The 18,030-nt window shown below is 34.3% G+C and overlaps 1 protein-coding gene and 1 pseudogene across 8 annotated transcripts; one reads left to right on the forward strand and one right to left on the reverse strand.

Moving 5' to 3' along the window:
• Positions 1-168: 168 nt before the first annotated feature.
• Positions 169-3,945, forward strand: LOC114388064 (annotated as a pseudogene).
• Positions 3,946-4,788: 843 nt separating this feature from the next.
• LOC114385757 (nodulin homeobox-like) lies at positions 4,789-15,370 on the reverse strand. Of its 8 annotated transcripts, none has more exons than XM_028345814.1 (19): positions 15,247-15,368; positions 15,110-15,161; positions 13,614-13,676; positions 13,382-13,507; positions 13,144-13,302; positions 12,702-12,785; positions 12,496-12,624; positions 11,804-12,022; positions 10,184-10,309; positions 9,553-9,648; positions 9,092-9,247; positions 8,525-8,813; positions 8,287-8,412; positions 8,133-8,202; positions 7,250-7,313; positions 7,050-7,118; positions 6,291-6,827; positions 6,175-6,209; positions 4,789-5,726 (listed from the first exon to the last, which is right to left on the reverse strand). In XM_028345814.1, the coding sequence occupies exons 3-19, from the start codon at positions 13,653-13,655 to the stop codon at positions 5,228-5,230; spliced, it is 2,826 nt and encodes a 941-aa protein (XP_028201615.1). In that variant the 5' UTR covers positions 13,656-13,676; positions 15,110-15,161; positions 15,247-15,368; the 3' UTR covers positions 4,789-5,227. The 8 variants fall into 8 exon arrangements, with proteins under 8 accessions (XP_028201615.1, XP_028201620.1, XP_028201618.1 ...); XM_028345819.1 differs by having other exon boundaries at positions 4,789-5,514; positions 5,596-5,726; positions 15,110-15,368; XM_028345817.1 differs by having other exon boundaries at positions 4,789-5,493; positions 5,563-5,726; positions 15,110-15,368.
• Positions 15,371-18,030: the final 2,660 nt, after the last annotated feature.

Consider the following 18,030-nt stretch of genomic DNA (forward strand, 5'->3'; position numbering starts at 1 on the left):
GCACTTTACGATGGTGGTTCGAATGTAGTAATTGTTTTTCATGTGAACTATGAAGCCGATAACAAAGGCTAGGGAGCTTCAATGCATTGAGTACTTATCTTCATTGCGGAGAAGCTTTTCCTTTTCCTCTTCCTCTCATTCTCGTCACTTTCAATTTCGCAATGATAAACGGAATCATCTGAACCCAAAGGCCCTGTAAGTGAGGGTAACAATTTAGAAGAAGCCATTAATGTTTTATGTCAGCAAAAGCGCGTCAAGGAAGCGGTTGAGTTGCTCCATCGCTCCGATCATCGACCCTCTTCGCGCGTGTACTCCACCCTCATTGCCGCTTGCGTTCGCCAACGAGCTCTTGAACTGGGTAGGAGGGTCCATACCCACACCAAAGCTTCTAGCTTTGTTCCGAGGATTTTCATTTCTAACCGTTTGCTCGATATGTATTCCAAATGCGGGAGCCTCGTGGATGCCCAGATGCTGTTTGATGAAATGGGTCACAGGGATTTGTGTTCTTGGAATACCATGATCGCTGGCTATGCCAAACTAGGTCGCCTTGAACAAGCTCGGAAACTGTTTGATGAAATGCCCCAGAGAGATAACTTCTCTTGGAACGCTGCAATATCTGGCTATGTCAGCCATAATCAGCCTCGGGGAGCTCTGGAGTTGTTTAGAGTGATGCAGAGGCATGAGAGGTCGAATTCAAATAAGTTTACCTTGTCCAGTGCCTTGGCTGCTTCTGCTGCCATTCCTTGCTTACGTCTTGGGAAGGAAGTTCATGGCTACTTAATAAGAACTGAGTTGAACTTGGAAGAAGTCGTTTGGAGTGCTTTGTTGGATTTGTATGGCAAGTGTGGGAGTTTAGATGAGGCTGGGGGTATTTTTGACATGCTTTGAAGATGGAAGAAGAGAAGAGGGGTTTTTTGTTATTCAGAGACTTGATGCAGTCAGGCGTTAGACCAAATGAGTATACATTTTCCGGAGTTCTAAATGCATGTGCCGACCATGCTGCTGAACACCTGGGAAAGGAGGTTCATCGGTACATGATGCGCACAGGGTATGGTCCGTTTTCATTTGCTATAAGTGCCCTTGTTCATATGTACTCAAAGTGTGGGAACACTAGAGTTGCAAGAAAGGTGTTCAACGAGATGCATCAGCCAGATTTGGTATCATGGACTTCTCTAATTGTTGGGTATGCTCAGAATGGTCAACCAGAGGAAGCACTTCATTTCTTCAAATTACTACTCCAATCAGGTACCAAGCCTGATCAAATAAAGGGTTAGAATATTTCCATTCAATAAGGGAGAAGCATGGATTGATGCATACTGCAGATCATTATGCATGTGTTATTGATTTATTGGAACGATTTGGCCGGTTCAAAGAGGCAGAGAATATCATTGATAACATGCACATAAAGCCTGATAAATTCCTTTGGGCATCCTTACTTGGAGGATGTAGAATACATGGAACCTTGAACTGGCTAAAAGAGCACCAAAAGCATTATATGAGATAGAGCCAGAGAATCCAGCTACCTATATCACTCTGTAATATCTATGCTAATGCTGGTCTATGGACCAAGGTAGCCAAAGTTAGAAAGGATATGGACAATAGGGGGATAGTGAAGAAGCCAGGTAAGAGCTGGATTGAAATTAAAAGACAAGTGCATGTGTTCTTAGTAGGAGATACATCCCACCCAAAAACAAGTGATATGCATGAATTCCTAGGAGAACTCTCAAAGAAAATTAAGGAAGAAGGCTATGTTCCTGGCACAAACTTTGTGCTACATGATGTGGAGGAGGAGCAGAAAGAGCAAAATCTTTTTTACCACGGTGAGAAGCTTGCTGTTGCCTTTGGAATAATTTCAACTCCCACAGGAACTCCAATCAAGGTTTTTAAAAATTTAAGAACTTGTGTAGACTGTCACACCACCATCAAATATATATCAAAGATTGTTCAAAGAAAAATAATAGTGAGAGATTCAAATAGGTTTCATTGTTTTGAGGATGGAAGCTGCTCGTGTAAAGACTATTGGTAGCACTCCACTTCAACAGACATGCCAAGCATTGAGTGAATTGCTGTCTTTGATCCATGATTCTGACAGAATATGCCTTTGACAGTATTTGCATTGGTCAGATTCTTTTTCCTCCTTTCCCTATCATTTAAATGGTGTTGCTTTCAAGCGAAATTGTTAGATTCCCCACTGCAACCAGATATGAAATGTTCAATAAAGATTGAGATCTACATTATGCAGGAATGACCATTGAGACGTCTATAAAAATGGAATCTTAGAAGTATTTTTTACAGATATATTATTTATCTATGGATTATGTAATAACAATAATGGTGGGGGCTGTGTATTCAAAATTACAGTACTGACCACAGGCTTGCATTAGGCTTGGCATCCTTTGTTTCCGAGTTACTGAGATGGAGGTAAATTATTCTGAACTGACGCCTGCTAATATCTGCAGTGGAGGATCAAGGACAGTTCCATTATACAGAGTTGGTTTGACTTAAAATCCAAACAGCATCAAGCGCAGCTAGATTCTTGGATTTTGGTATCACGATCATAACAATAAAGAACTTAAAGGATTTTAGCCCCGCATTCGGTAGGGGAGATCAATTATAGACTGACTAGAACCAATTGATATTTATAGATGGACATATGTACAAACAGATATTTAGTTGTTACTTTGTTCCGTTTTTCAGTCATGTGTAAAGGAGAGAGATTTGTTTGTGGTAATTTCCAGGATCCATTATTTACTTAATACCGTAATTGAAAATTTTATGATGGTATAATCTATAAGCATACTGTGCAAAATTATAACAGGCATAGATTGTACTAACATCAGGGAACCGAGATTCCCAAGTTCATGCTGTATGCACTAAGTGGTTTTTATGGCAGGAAAATGTTATTTAACTCAGGAAAAAAAATTGATTAGTTAAAATTAACAAAATAAACATGTTTTTTAATTTTTTTTTAAATAAAATAGTAGAGGGTTATTATTTTGATCATATGGGTGGATGGAAATTGTTTAGCTAATTTATTTCCAAGATTTTACCTTATTTCGGAACAAAAGCTAGAGGCAGTGGGGAAGTTGGGGTGTTGGAGAGATGAAAGGTGGTGTTGGGAACTTAGGTGCAGAAGAGAGCCATTTGAGTGGGAGAGGGAGATGCTTTTACAACTGGATCTAGTGTAGGTACTTAAGGATGATCTTGATGCTTGGATTTGGTTGGATAGCCCTTCGTGGAATTATTCCACCAAGTCTGCGTATGATCTCCATTCACAGGAGGTTGAGGTCAAGCATCTTACCAACACTTAGGCGGAGATTTGGAAGCTTAAAATTCCCAGCAAAGTGGAATCGGATTTGGTATGTCCTCTATGTAGCCAACATTTCCAACCAGCATATCATTTATTCATAAACTGTGAGTTGGTTCAAAAGGTGTGGCTAGAAAGCTACAGATGGATTTCATAAACTGTGATATTTAATATGCAGGAAATTAAATTTTTGGTTTGGTCTTGGTTACAGTCGTTGACAGGAAAGTTCACGTACTCATGTACAATGGAGTAGTAATATTTCTGCATGTCTCGCGGGTTCATACTAGGAGCACTGTGCAGGAAGGTGATCGAGCACCTTTCTTATGGATTTGGGTATACGTATTTGCTTGGTTGGCAGAGCAGAGTGGAAAGCTTCTGCAGGATAGTTAGCATACACATAGATTAGATGCTAGCAGATTGGTTGTGTGGGATGGGATGCAGATTTTGTTTGGTAGCTGTTTTGTTGTAGAGATGGGAAGGTGCTCTGTTCCATTCTTTTGGTGGTTCGGTTGGCAGCCTTGTGGTTAATTGGTATTAGATTATACTGATTGTAATACGTATTAACCCTGTTGCTCCAACTAGTTTTTATTGTATTGAGACTTTATAGGTACCACTGGTACTAGTTCAATGAAATTGTTTTTGATGATTTATAAATAAAAAAAAAAAAGTATTTTGATAATATGTTATTAGTTCTAGAGAATCTCTATATGTTTCGGTTTGAACTGGCGCATCACAAAAGATTGCAGGGTGTAATGGAACTCCTAGACCCAAATAGTCAAATACAATCCGCTACTTCATTGCCTTGCGTTGATATAATCAGAAGTTATATTTAACAGACGCATCAAAAAGTAATTTGTATTTGAAGGTGGTCTCCATTAATTTAAATGGCACAATTTCTGTCAATCTGTCAGATTCATACATTCAGATGCTTCATTTATTTCCCCCAACAATTATCTTCGGGCTACAAGATATTTCTTGATCATAGATTAATCCCATTGCAAGAATTTACAACTTAAAGCTTCATTTTTAAATGCGGTGCTAAGTAAGATAAGATGATTGAGGAGCAGCAAAGCACGGGGGTGCACTGAGTGGACAATTGCTTGTGACTAATTATTCTCTCCGACCAAATAAACATCTTCAATCACATTCACGAGGATGGTTGATTTTCTTCATTTTGAAAATAAAAATTACTGGAATTAAGCTCTCTTTTTTCTCCAAATGGAAACGTTTTGAGGTTGAAGTATACATGATTTATTTTTCAATTAAACAAATGTTTGATTATTTTATATCATGAACATCGAACACTTTTTCTAATTAGTACATGATACATCTCTTTGATAATTTCATACATAAAATCAACTTTTTACATAATCTAAAATAATTTGGCCAAAAAGCAAATTAACATATCCAGACAAATATTTTTCACGAAAATCAATTTTACACAATTTGTTATGATTTCATTTTCACGACTCCAAACAAAATAATCTAATCTTTTAATTTTCTTATGATATTATAACTGTTGACATGAAATGAGCAAGATTCGCAAATTTTAATCTAAACAGAATTTACGTTCACTTGTTCCCTGTAAGTTAAATTCAGATCTTATCACTCGTTACCACAGTTCCACATATTGTACAAGACCCTACCAACATTTTTGCTGCCGATTATGGCTCTTGGGTTATATCCTAAACTAAACCATCTTCCATTGCTGAATCAACCTTGTTTTCAACATAAGTGTCCTCTTCTAGTTTCTACCCATCCTTGGCTAACAAACTGGACTCTTTCTATTCGGTATTGTTCTTCTCAGCCAACCAATCTGCTATCCCTTCAGCTAATGTTTATGGAAATAAAGAACATGCGCATTCAAGGAACCACATGGAAGATTGACAACAGATTGCAGCTAATGAAGCATGATTAAACTCATTCAGGTCGCAATGCAAAAACTCTGTTTGAACCCCATAACACCCTCATGACTCCTAACTTAGTTTCAGCCTCTGCAAATGTGTTGCCAGTGGCTTCTGATGGATAGGGTAGCCGCATGCCTTTATCAGATTTGAGCTCACTAATATCCACAACATGGGCAGATAATTCCTCCAAGCTCTTACCATACCACTTACCGTGCACCTGAAACACTTTTCCTCTGCCAATTTCGTCTCCTCGTACACCAACAAGCACAACATTTTGACCTGCATTGCAATGACCAAATTCTGGAGAACCAATATCAACAAACCGAGCCAGCTCGGATTTATTATCACCTGAAGCTATTCTCGCAACATGTGATACATCACCTGGACTGCCAGGTGAGTCATAGGACCCAGGTACTGGCCCTCTCTGCTTCTCTGGGACAGGATTGTCATCACCTGCTGCTGCTTTAACATCCCTAGCTGTGCGAGCTAGCCTAGCTTTTCGATTGTTCAACCTAATACAACAACAAACATGAAACTCGACTACAAATCAAACCAGATAAAAATAAATTGACCTAGCTATGATGTATGTATGCAGTCAATTGCTTAATATATTTAAGGTTTCACAACCAAGTAATGTGTCAATATCTACAAATTGCACAATAATATTTAAGAGACGAGTAAATTGAATGCTCTGCCCCCCCCCCCCCCCCCCCCTTTCATTTCTGGACACAAAACATTGTTAAAATCAAATAACAAGATACACTAGAAATAAGATCCGTACCTTGTATTAGTTTACAGCTTTGGATAAGATTATAAACGAGATTCAATATAATTTGGTAAAGACACCATGATATATGACTTCATACTAGATGTTCGACTATGTCATCTGATATGTATAACAAGAGAAACAAGCAACAACTTGACAAACTATATGATGATAAGCTACATATAGAGGCATACCAATTTTTAAGCTGTGAAGATGTAACCTCGGAACCCTGGAAAACATTACGCAAGAAAGTATCAGGAAAATATGTCAATTAAATATTACTCAAAAAGTTTATTTGCATTTAACATACATGCCCACTTAATTTATCAGCCCATGATTGAAGTGAAGCTGCATTTCGCTGCATATCAGGCTCATCTTTGAGTGCCCTCTCAATCAGCATCACCTGTTTATCATTCATTATTGTTCGTTTTCGTTTTCTCCTTTGTGAAAGTTCAATCTTTTCATCCTCTGGATTTTCCTCAACTGCAGTTCTTTTAAGACGCTCATTTGATTTTGAAAGCTCTCCATTATCCATATTATCAACAACATTCTTTCCTTTTGCAGAACTACTATCTGAACCACTTGTTTCAACATTCTGAGCATCCTTGTCCATTTCTCTAGCTCCTCCGGATGCAGTTTTACCAGGTATGCCTTTATCATCTACCTGATTTTGCTTATTTAGGCCCTTGCCTTGATTTGTTTCTTCAGCTCTGGTATTATGTTGGTCCATGTCTGGAAATGCAGAATTCTCAGACATTCCTTCCTTGAAGTTACCACCCTTCTTATTAAGACTGGCATGTTCTTTTCCAGTTAAAGATGGCGGGCATCCCCCTGCACTCTGTGCCTCCTACAGGAAATCAAACTTTTCTCAAGTTACTGTGTTGACAAGCTACATGGTAACCAAATAATCCAATTTGAGAATTGTTTTATACGTTTATTTTTTATTTAACAGTTTAAGGCATTTTCTAGATCTAAAGTAGGTATAACTTTAATTACATTTGTGAACAAAAGTGTAAAAACACAATGTAATCATTGAATGTGTTGGTAAAAAAGAAAGGCTTGCAAATACCTGATAATGTTCATTCATGTTGAATTTAGAAAGCTTATCCCAAGATAATGACTCATCAAATTTGCTATCCTGAGTTTTACCCAGCAGAATGATATGGGCACATTTATGCACAAAATATAAAATGATATTGAGTAAAAGAGAAAAAGAAATAATCAGGGGGGAAAAATATTAACAGTTCAAACTATAGGTCAAAGATTTACTTGGACTTGATTTTCCCCAAATCCAGTAGATGTAAATAGTGATTGTAATTCGCCAAAAAACACTCTGCAAGCAATTCACAAATCAAAGTTACTTTATAAACTTAAACATGACCTTTACGATAGTATAATGCTGGACCTTAGGAGCTAAAAGATTTACAGAAAAATCAATGCCTTGTATGCTTAACCAGGGAGTTGAAGTGAGGCTGGGAAGGGGGTAAAGGAAGATGAGAGAGAACAAAGTCAACAGAAAAAGACAAAAAAATTACAATAAAACTCAATTTTCAAAAACATTTATTGTGAATAGTATAAAACTGAATTCATTAAAATTCTGGTTTGCTTCTTGAAGATTGAGAGTTATCATCAGCATGATAGTTATTCTATTAATCCTTGTTTCTCTTATCTCTAAATAAATTGAGAAGATGGAAATGTAATTATTTAAAATTTTAAAATATTTTTTATTATGTAAATTTAAAAAGAGTAGATTGAAGTAACCTAAACTGGATTAAAGCTAATACATAATATGTATAAAAATGGTACATGCCCCAAAATCAGAAGAGAATGTCTATTAACTCCATCTTGTGTAGACAACAAGCTCTCGGTTTTGGGAAAGAAAACAAAAATAAACAGTTCAATCCAACATAATCCTTGAAAATATTTATTTAAAATAAAACTAAGAAGGCACTATTCCTCAGTTAGCTTTACAAATCTCTTCTCAGTTTTAATCAAGTGGCATAAGGAGCTGCCAGTAATGCCATAATGCTCATGCGTCACACACACACACTTATGCCCGATACATGAGTAACCACAGTCAACAGTTTAAATCAGTCATGCTAAAGTCAAAGTGTCTAATGCTACAATGAAACTTAAAAGAAGGTGATATAACCTTAAAAGTTGCACATCCTCCACATTTAAGAAGTTAGGAATCAGAGATTCTGCATGACTTAACAACGATCCTACAAAAGAAAGTTACTTATAAGAAAGTAATCATATATTGCTCATAATTCCACAACAAAAAATTATTTGAGAATAATTATTACGGAGGTTCTTGCTAGCAATGGCAGCTTTAGGAGCATCAGAAGCAAAAGAAAACCCAGGCAGCAAATTAGATAGATCCATTTGCAAGCACTCCATGACCTTGAGAACAAAAAGGTTCCTCTCCTGCTCTGGGGATTAAAATTACGGAAAAAAAAGGATAACTGAAATGTGGAAATACATATACTTGTAAAACAATCAAATTTGGCCTAGAAATTTTGGGAATATTGACAAAGAACCAACCTTCGCATATGTTGGGAACAAAACAGTGAAGATTTGCAAAGAACTTGACAAATAATGATGTCCTATGATGTGCATAAGAAGCCTTAGGCATGCTGTTAGGGATTAGGTTGAATTCCAAATTTGTAGCATTTCTTACATCCGGTGAAGTATTATCCAAAATCCATCCAACTGCAGCAAATATATCATATTCAATACTTGCATCCTCCTCCGTCTCTGAGAGATTAGATGAACACCAACAGGATAAAAAATCTCCATGGGAGAGCGAAATTATTGCTGTCAGGACTTTAGTCTGGAATCACATGCAAAGGAAACAATCAAATTCCCGATTGCTGAATGTACATCTAACAAATCAAGGAAAATATTATAAAGCATTGGTTACAAATGAAGGATAAAACAAGAGGTGCATAATATCTTAGCATTTGTCTTGAATTAAATTTAGAGTAGTTTTACAAACAAAACAGAATGATGCTTATACCACCACCTAACACTATTTTTACAGCACACTGGATGTGTAGTGTCAATGATACTAAAACAAATTAATTCTATAATATAAAAAGATAGACTTACAAAACAAAGTATCATGTAAGATCGAAAGTTTGAATCATCAGAGAAGATGTCAGCTAGACGCATTGCATTGAGCTGTACAAACCCCATTGGGAAACTTCTGTCAGCAGTGAGATGCCCAGGATCTCTTCCAAAGGCTTTCTTCAACAAGTCAAAAACCTACATCATCATAGCATGTAATAAAGACATTGATGTGCTTAATGGAATTGATGCATACTGCAGGCCACCACAGAACAATGTTAATTTAAAGATTTCCCGAAGAACTTGACTTACTCAATAATCCATATCATATGCTTAGTACTCAGAAATGTAATCCCAGTTTATAATGAAATCATGGAAGTGGCAGGAAAATTTGACAGTAATTTACAGGCAACAATTTTCATCAGTCATCAGGAAAATCTCACTAAAATAACAGCCCTTTGTCTTCAACAATTTGCATTACAATCCAACAGCAGAAAACTAACCTCTAATGCAACAGATTTAGCCAAATCTAAACTTCGTACTGAGCTGGCTACTTCATCAAGATAAGAAATGCTTTCTGCTTCACACAAACTCAGCAGCTGAGTAAAGAAAGCAATCATAGTATTGTTAATAATATGCATAAATTATAAAGCAGATTAAAAAGAAAAAATCTTCTATTTGATCCTCCAAAATTAGATGTGTGGTAGTCCTTTAAATTTTTGTCACCAAATTAATTCCTCAGATTTAAATCATCACCATATTAGTACTCCAAATATTTTGTCACCCTATTAATCCCTCAATGGTTTAACCTATCACTAAATTAGTAGTCTCAAAAATCTACAATCTCATCGTATTTGTCCTTCTTAAGGACTAAAGTGGTGAAAAAAAAAGAATCTGAGGGACTAATTTGGCGACAAATTAAATCTTTAGAAACTAATTTGGCATCAAAATCTTGAAATGACTAAAATGGAAACAAAAAAGAATCTTTGATAGACTAATTTGGTGTCAAAAATATTTGGAGGACTAATGTGATGACATGCATTACTTGATACTTCACAGGATCAAATTGAGATTTTTCTGTGTGCACTAAAGTAAAATGCAGGGATTTACAGCAAATTTTGTCATTGAACTTACAATAGATAGAATTTTAGCCTTTAGCCTAGAAATAGCTGCCATGATCCTGGATGGAAAAGATGGCTGAATGTGTAACTTCAAGATGGATTGAGCTAGAAAAAGAATGCTTCCCTTTTCACATAATTCCTGTAAGTAAATGAAAAACACGATGACTTGAAGCATCAATCACATAGTAAATGCAGTTATATGTATGTATAGAGCACAAAGTCCCATCAATCAACCAAATCAATGCAATAACTTGAAGCATCTCCGCCACTGACTACGTTGAAAGTATCCAGTTTGTCAGATGGAATTTCCAACACCTAAAACTCTGACTCTCCCTCTAACGATATCTACCTTTAATGGTGCAACACATTAACTTGGAGTTGGTAGATTAGCCGACTTTAAAACAGAATAACAAAAAGCAATTCATGGAAGAGTTTGGAACATAGAACTCAAAGCATTTTATGAAAGAGTTTTAAAACCTAAAAGTATTCAAGTTGTAAGGAGAATAATAGAGTACACTTTTAAGCATAATATGGGCATAAAAGCAGGGCTGCTGATCAATCTGAGTTCCAAAACCTAAAAGTATTCAACTTGTATGGAGAATAATCAAGTATACTTTTAACATATGGGCATAAGAAAAAGGTTGTTTATCAATCTTACATAAAGAAATGAGAACATTATTGTTTGTATAGCACTAGCATTATATTGTAATTTCTAAAACAGAAATATTTAACTATAAACCTCATTTTTGACCTTTCTTAGAAAGCTTCTATTCAGTTTAATTAAATAGGTGAAGGAAGTCACATGCGTAACAGTGATATTTGACAAAAAAAAAATATGAATAATATTATATAAAATCTATTCACAAATAAAAGCCCATAAAAAAAAGTAAATATGGAGGTAGGCCACTGTTCCATTTTAGAAACCCATCTAATATTATCAACAGAGGTGTCAAGGGGTTATACCATCAAACAATAAAAACTCATGGTTAAGCATTTATATCCACTTTAAGAATAATTTAGTTGTGATGCTAGAGAAAGGTAAAACTGCTCAGTGCTCAGACAGTAGAAAAGATCTAACAATACTTTGTTAGGTGAAATGGGAAAAAAATAGAAGGAAAGAAGTGAGACACACGCAGAAAAAAAAAAAAGGCTAACAAATCCTCCTTAGAAAAATTAATAGGAAAAACCAACAACCAACAAAATAAACAAAACGATGTGCTAAGCACCATATAGATCTAACATAGAGACTCCTCAACATGTGCCAGCCAAGCACCAAGAGTCAAAATGCCCAAAATTGAGACGCTGCTCCATTTTTGGTTGTTTCACAATTAAAGGGGAGAGAAAAGGGTGGCTTTGAAGGAAAGTAAAAGGATGTAAACATGTGGTGACGTTTTCCTTTTTTGAATATTTACATAATCTATACTTGAAGGAATTTGACGTGATTTATTTATGGAGCTATCCAATTTTAATAAGTTATATAATGACTGAGAGGGACAAAGGATGCAACCAGGCTTTCATTCCATACAGCCCTCATCTGCAATCAAACATTAGAAGAATTTCTTCATATATAGATTTAGGGACACAGTTCCCTCTCCAAATTTATGAAGTAAGAATGTAAGATTGGTTTGGGAACCTTATTCTTAAGCAGGCGCTCCTTAAACATTTTTTGTTGGCATAATGACTGAAGAAACTGCAGAGAAGCTTCACACTGCTGACAAAGATAATAAACCATTTGTTCTGCTGTAAGATTTGATTCCACAGAAATATCTTCATGATATGCTACCAGTGCATTCTCAAGAAAACTAACAATCATGCGAACTGATCCAAAAGCTGCATCCATAAATATGTCAACCTGTCATATAATTTCACGATTAGCCATAGCACAAACAAATATTATCAGAAAATAAGTAAAATAATATTGCTAAGAGACATATTTGTCAGATGTAATAAAACCACTCATATGCTTTCACCCAACAGCTTAATCTTTTGGGGAGAATTGGTTCAAAGCGGAGGTTAAAAGAAATTAGCTTACCAGAAGGAAGTTCTAAATGATGCAACAACAGGATTGAAAGAAATGCCTACTTAAAGTTGTACTGTCTGTCCTTTTTACAATAATAATCATTTTTTGACAACAAAAATTCCTTTTTTCAAGTTAGAAAAAAAATATAAATTTCAGATAGACAAGTGAAATTTAAGCAAAAGGATTTAAAAGAGTCATGACAATATAAAAAGCTTGTTTTTATCAAATTTGCCAAATGGACACTAACAGAATACTGTTTCTGAATCAAGCGTACATGGGGTGGAGCTGTGGAGGTGAAGTTGTACCTTGGGGTGCGCAAGCAATACATGAACAATATCTTGCCATTGTGTTGAAACAAACGCTGTTAAGAGATGTAAATTGCATGCTACGAGAGTTGAATGCATAAGGTGCATATAACTAAAAGCACGGTATTCCTGCAACATAAATGTAAATCTCATTATAGGTACACAACACAGAAGATCAAACTGTAAAGAACCGAACTATGAAAAACCTGTCTGTAACCACCAAGAACAATTAGCATGTAGAAAACCAAGTCAGTCAGCTGTTCCATCATTTTCACATCATCTAGCAAAATCTGTAATTATATTCCAATACAGAAATCAGAATCATAGTCTCATTTTCAAAACAGCAATATACACACACACTGAACAAACAGTGCATAGGATTGTGAATACAATTCCAGAAAAACTCTACAATGCTTATATTTCTTTGCCAAAATATGGCCCCATATTGATGTGAACTGTTAGGAAATTAACGGAATAATAAAAAATATTACATCCAGGAAAAAAAAAATTGCTACCTCCCTCACCCCTTAATTTTTAGACAGCAAAGCATTATTTAGTGCACGAGTCTCTTTGCCACACAAGGAAAACACAAAAAGCTACATGATGAGCAGAATATGATAAATGTTAATGGACATTATTAATATTAACCTGCTCGAATTTAGAATTTCGGGAGGCTAATTCACACAAGGAATGCAATAATCGAATGCCACGTAATAAGTATCTGAACAGGGCTTCATCTCTAACACCTGACATCAGCAGTGTAGTAAGGTGCAACGGAAGGGATCCTGCAAGCTTTTCCATATCAATCTGTACACATTACGACAAGAAATTACAATCTGATAAAACAAGATATCAAATAGCATTATGATGCTGAGTATGAGACAACCTTCAGCAATGATCCTTTTTCAGTAAGGTAATGAATAGTGAAATTTTCAGAGTCCCTCAATAATTTATTAAGATCCAGAGCAGTAACTCCTTGCAATTCCTTCAATGCTGATATCAAGCTTATTGCCTGTTCAAGTAAATAATAAAAACATTCACACTCCAGCCATTGAGAAGGATAATGGGGGTAGGAGAGTCTCATGGATCCAAGTTATATTTAATTGATAATTACTTGCCTGTGCAGCACTGCTTGATGATTCTTCCTTAGCAATCCTCATTCTAGAGAATTAGTAAGAAGACTGAAGAAACAAACATTATGTCATTATTGAGATGCAATAGAAACAAGAGTCACATGCATAGCTCAAGCAATTAGTATGCATGTGCATGACTTGTAACCCTAAGATAATTGCTAACTTTACATTTTGGAACAGAAGTTGCCAGTTCATGTCAACAACACCAGGAAGAGCCATCTGCTGATGGCAGACATTTGTTGCACCTAGAACAAGCTAGTATTTCATAAGAAAAAATGTGTTGATGAAACCCAAGAATTTTAACTATTTTTTATTGTTGCATCTTGGTTAGTCATCAAAACACACATGTAGTTCTGAATTTGAGATTGACCTTCAGTATGCAAAGTTACAGAGAGTGAAACACTATTCACCAAAAAACAAATTTAGCATCACAAATTCACCTTCAAAGTTTTAACTGCTCTAGAAGAAAATGCTTGCTTATTTGATATTCACTCTTTCATTTTTACAAGTAACCTTTTTTTTTAATCAAAATAGTTGCTTCAATCCCAACTATGTTGGCACCAAAGCAACTCAATAGCACACACGGCATTCTGGAAATATATCAAGGCAAGGAATCTCTAAAATGCAAGGAGCCTTTATATCACACACACTACAAGTAACCTATCAAGGCAAGGAGCCTCTAAAGTGGTGATCCAAATAAATCTATAGAACTCAAGAACTCTTAATCCATTATTGTCATGTGTGTTATTGATGCATATCTTCCATGCCAAAATGCAGTTTTCAGTTCATGATTCCAGCAAAACAATGGGGGGGTCCTATATCTAGGACTGACATCTATAACTACAACCACAGTCCACAGAGACTCAAAATCATTAAAACATCACCTGTTATAGGTTTAAAAAATAATCATTTTCTTACAATATCTCATATAAGTGAAAAATACATGTAGTGAAGAGATTTAAAGACACATTTATGTGAAACCATTACAACACCTTCAAGGAAAAAAACAGCAATCAATAATATGTTTTCAAGATATTTAGAATTTATTCAAGAAACTTTTTACATGTCTCCATTTATGTAACTTTATTACAAATTTGAGCAAATAGCTAAAGCGATACTATTTAGTACCCAGATCAATTAGACTTTTCGTATACTAGACAAAACTTGTAATTTGACATGAATAACATTCAGCTAGGTCACCCTGCAATCTCCTAGACAAAACTTGTAATTTGACATCAATAACATTCAGCTAGGTCATCCTGCAATCTCCCCCTTATGGAATATATTAATTAAATATTATCTTATAAACAAAATCAATTAGAAATACAGCATCGGGCATTTAAATCCCTTAACCAATCTGTAGAAGACATTGATGTCGCTCAAGAGTTTCCTAACCAAGCAGATTATGCAAAATGTTCTTCTTTTGCTTTCAAAAGAAGATGATACAGAAAGAATAAAAGAAATAGATTCATAATTCTTACCAGCGTTTCCGAATTTGATAGCCTCAATAAAACCACAATCTAGGTCACAATTCTAATCATGGGAAGTTTCACAAATTCGATCGTGAAAAAATAGTGACAAGAGCAAAATTGATAATTATCAAAGGTTGAATATTGACCTGTATGTATCTGCCAGTGTTTTTTGGCACCAACAGAAAAGGGGTGGCAGCACCACTGAGGAGGATGAAGGGTTAGTCCAATAGGGTTTAGTCGATGGGAAAGTATCAGCGAGTCTTCTAGAATATCTACTCATGTATGTAACTATTAATAATCTACAACTATTAATAATAAAAACTACCTTATTTAATATATATTTTATTAGATAATTTTACTCTTAAATTATTTTTAAAATTTTAAAATTTTCTTTTAATCTATATTAATTTTTTTTATTTTTATATTATTAATTTTTTATTGTTTTTATATTATTAATTTTTTATTTCTTATTAACTTGTATTTAATTTTTATTTTTTTTATTATTTCAAAGATTTAGAGAGGTAGTGGATGTCTTTCTTCCCCTTATATGTATATATAAAGTACCCAATTTCTTTCCTATTCTCCTATGCTAATATATACTTAATTAGCATAACACTTGTAGTTTATGATTTTATGTTGCACGCGAAATTTAACTATATACCTATATTAAAGGAAGTCGTTGGAATCTTTGGTGTCTCCAATGCACAAAAATGTCATAAGTGGCTTTTTTTTTTACTTTTAAGATTTCTATCTCTTGTTCATTTAAAAAAAAATAACATGAACCTTTGAACATGTAGAGGCGCTAGTTTCAATTAAAAATCTCATGATATAGATATAGTATTTAGGAATTTACATATCATCTCGCCTATGAATTTTTAAAGTCTATGATAACTTGTACGTATCCCTTGTATTTTTTAAAAACATAAGAATTTTAATTCTTTAATCAATGTCAAGTATTCATAGCATATGATTTTCTCAATATTTTTGTTTTTATAAATAAAGAAATTTTATTAAAAAGAAATAACAAAGCAAAGGAGACATGACATCCTCCTTTACAAAACTGATAAAGCTGGAAAAAAATAAAAAATAATATATATATATATATATATATATATAAGAGAACGCCAAGACTAGAAAACTTCCACATCTATCAAAGAAAGATAGGCTATGAAAAAATTATTTACCGTTGCAAGATAAAAGAATTAGACTTCTCCTTATATATCCATGTATAATTACCTCTAGAAAAGCATAAAAAATATTGACTATTGAGTCAATGCCTTAATACACAGTTTTTGTGGATGGCTATGGTCCTAGTTGATGATTCAAGGAATAAATTCTGAACCCAAGTTATGGAGATAAGGTTAGGGATATTGGGCACCCAGCAATTTTTCAAAATGTCAAAAATGTTTTTATGGTATTTTTGATTATAAATAGTAGGTTGTATTTTTTATTATAAATAGTAGGTTGTATTTTTCATTTTTGCAGTGTCATTTTTTATTTTCACAAAATTTCTGTCACGTAGTATAAGTTACTTCCGTGAAGGACGGTTTGGAAATATATTTGGCCTCCGGTGGTGTAGGTGTGTTTGTGAGGAGTATACAGTGAATTTTGGTCGGTTTTCATCGTCGAAAAAGGAGAGGTAAGCAAAAAAAAAAATTACATACCTACGGTACGTAAAAAAAATATTTTATGATATGGGCAATTTTTTTGGTCAATACGAATTTTAAAATATTTTTTTGTAATAAAAAAATCATAAATAACAAAAATTTAGCAATGACAAAAATATTAATTTTGTGATATTGTGGTATAAACAAAAATACTGATTTTGTGATATTATTTTATAGTGGTATAAAAAATGTATTTAGTAATTCGATTGTTAAAAAAATTATAATATATATAAACTTTTTTAAAATTAGATTGCTTAGATTTTAATTTAGTGATTAATTAAAAATAATTTATTTCAAAAGCATAACCAAATTAATTCAAAAACAATGGAATAATATTAGACATGATAAAATAACTATTATATATAAGAACATGATTGCAAAAAATTTATAATCTAACACATGATAAAACAACTATTATATAACTAGATTGTTCATAAGTCACAATAATGTTCTAAGTCATAAAAATGTTCATAAACATGGCCAAAATAACACATGGTTAATGGTCGGATTAATGAATTCAAAGACTATTTTTATGTCAGTTGTCAAGGATAAGGTTTCACATAAATGTTTTCATCCAGCTCCAATTTTAAGTGTCTTTCTCCAGTGATTGAACACAAGCCAACATTCTGCAACGTCATCCAAATACGAATGAGTCCAGCCTTTATCTTTAAGAAAATAATACATGGTGTTTGGAACGTCCTAATATTAAGAATAATGTTATGTCAACAATTTATGTTATGAAATTTAAAACTTAAAAAATAAAGAATTGCTGACAACTAAATTAGAAAGTTGCTTACCAGACTGCTGCAACTAACTTTCTGCGGAGTGAGATACACCTTGAAAGAGACAGAATTTGACACTTGATGGAATAATGAGTGTCATCTTGGGAATGATTTGGGCATGCTACTGCTCTTGAATATAGTGAGAAAGAATACATTCTTACCATAATGAGTTAACGACACTTGATGATATGCGGTCACGTGATAAAAATCTCTTAGTGTTGTCCACCCTGCTACAATGACTAGTTTGTCCAAATCTTGATTGTAGACAACGGTATGAAAATTTCCATCCTCGTTGATGAAACGTCGTAAGCGGTCAAGTACGTCCTTCCACCTGACAACAAATGACAAACTAACTTCACCGTAAATCTACATTTGATATAACAAAATAAGGTTAGTTAGTTACACAAAATAATAGAATAATTATATGTTAATTAAATCAAAATGAAGATGACCTGGTCCTTGGCGCTAACGGTGTTTAAAA

Source organism: Glycine soja, chromosome 15, assembly GCF_004193775.1.
Source record: "Glycine soja cultivar W05 chromosome 15, ASM419377v2, whole genome shotgun sequence".
Classification (NCBI taxonomy): Eukaryota; Viridiplantae; Streptophyta; class Magnoliopsida; order Fabales; family Fabaceae; genus Glycine; species Glycine soja.

Excerpts from the sequence above, each read along its gene's own strand:
- LOC114385757 (XM_028345815.1), bottom strand. The coding sequence starts at position 13,655 with ATGAGGATTGCTAAGGAAGAATCATCAAGCAGTGCTGCACAG. Across the intron at positions 12,786-13,143 it reads GAAATTCTAAATTCGAGCAG|ATTTTGCTAGATGATGTGAA; the intron begins GTTAATATTAAT and ends ATATAATTACAG. Across the intron at positions 5,727-6,174 it reads TCTTCACAGCTTAAAAATTG|GTTGAACAATCGAAAAGCTA; the intron begins GTATGCCTCTAT and ends TTGTTGTATTAG.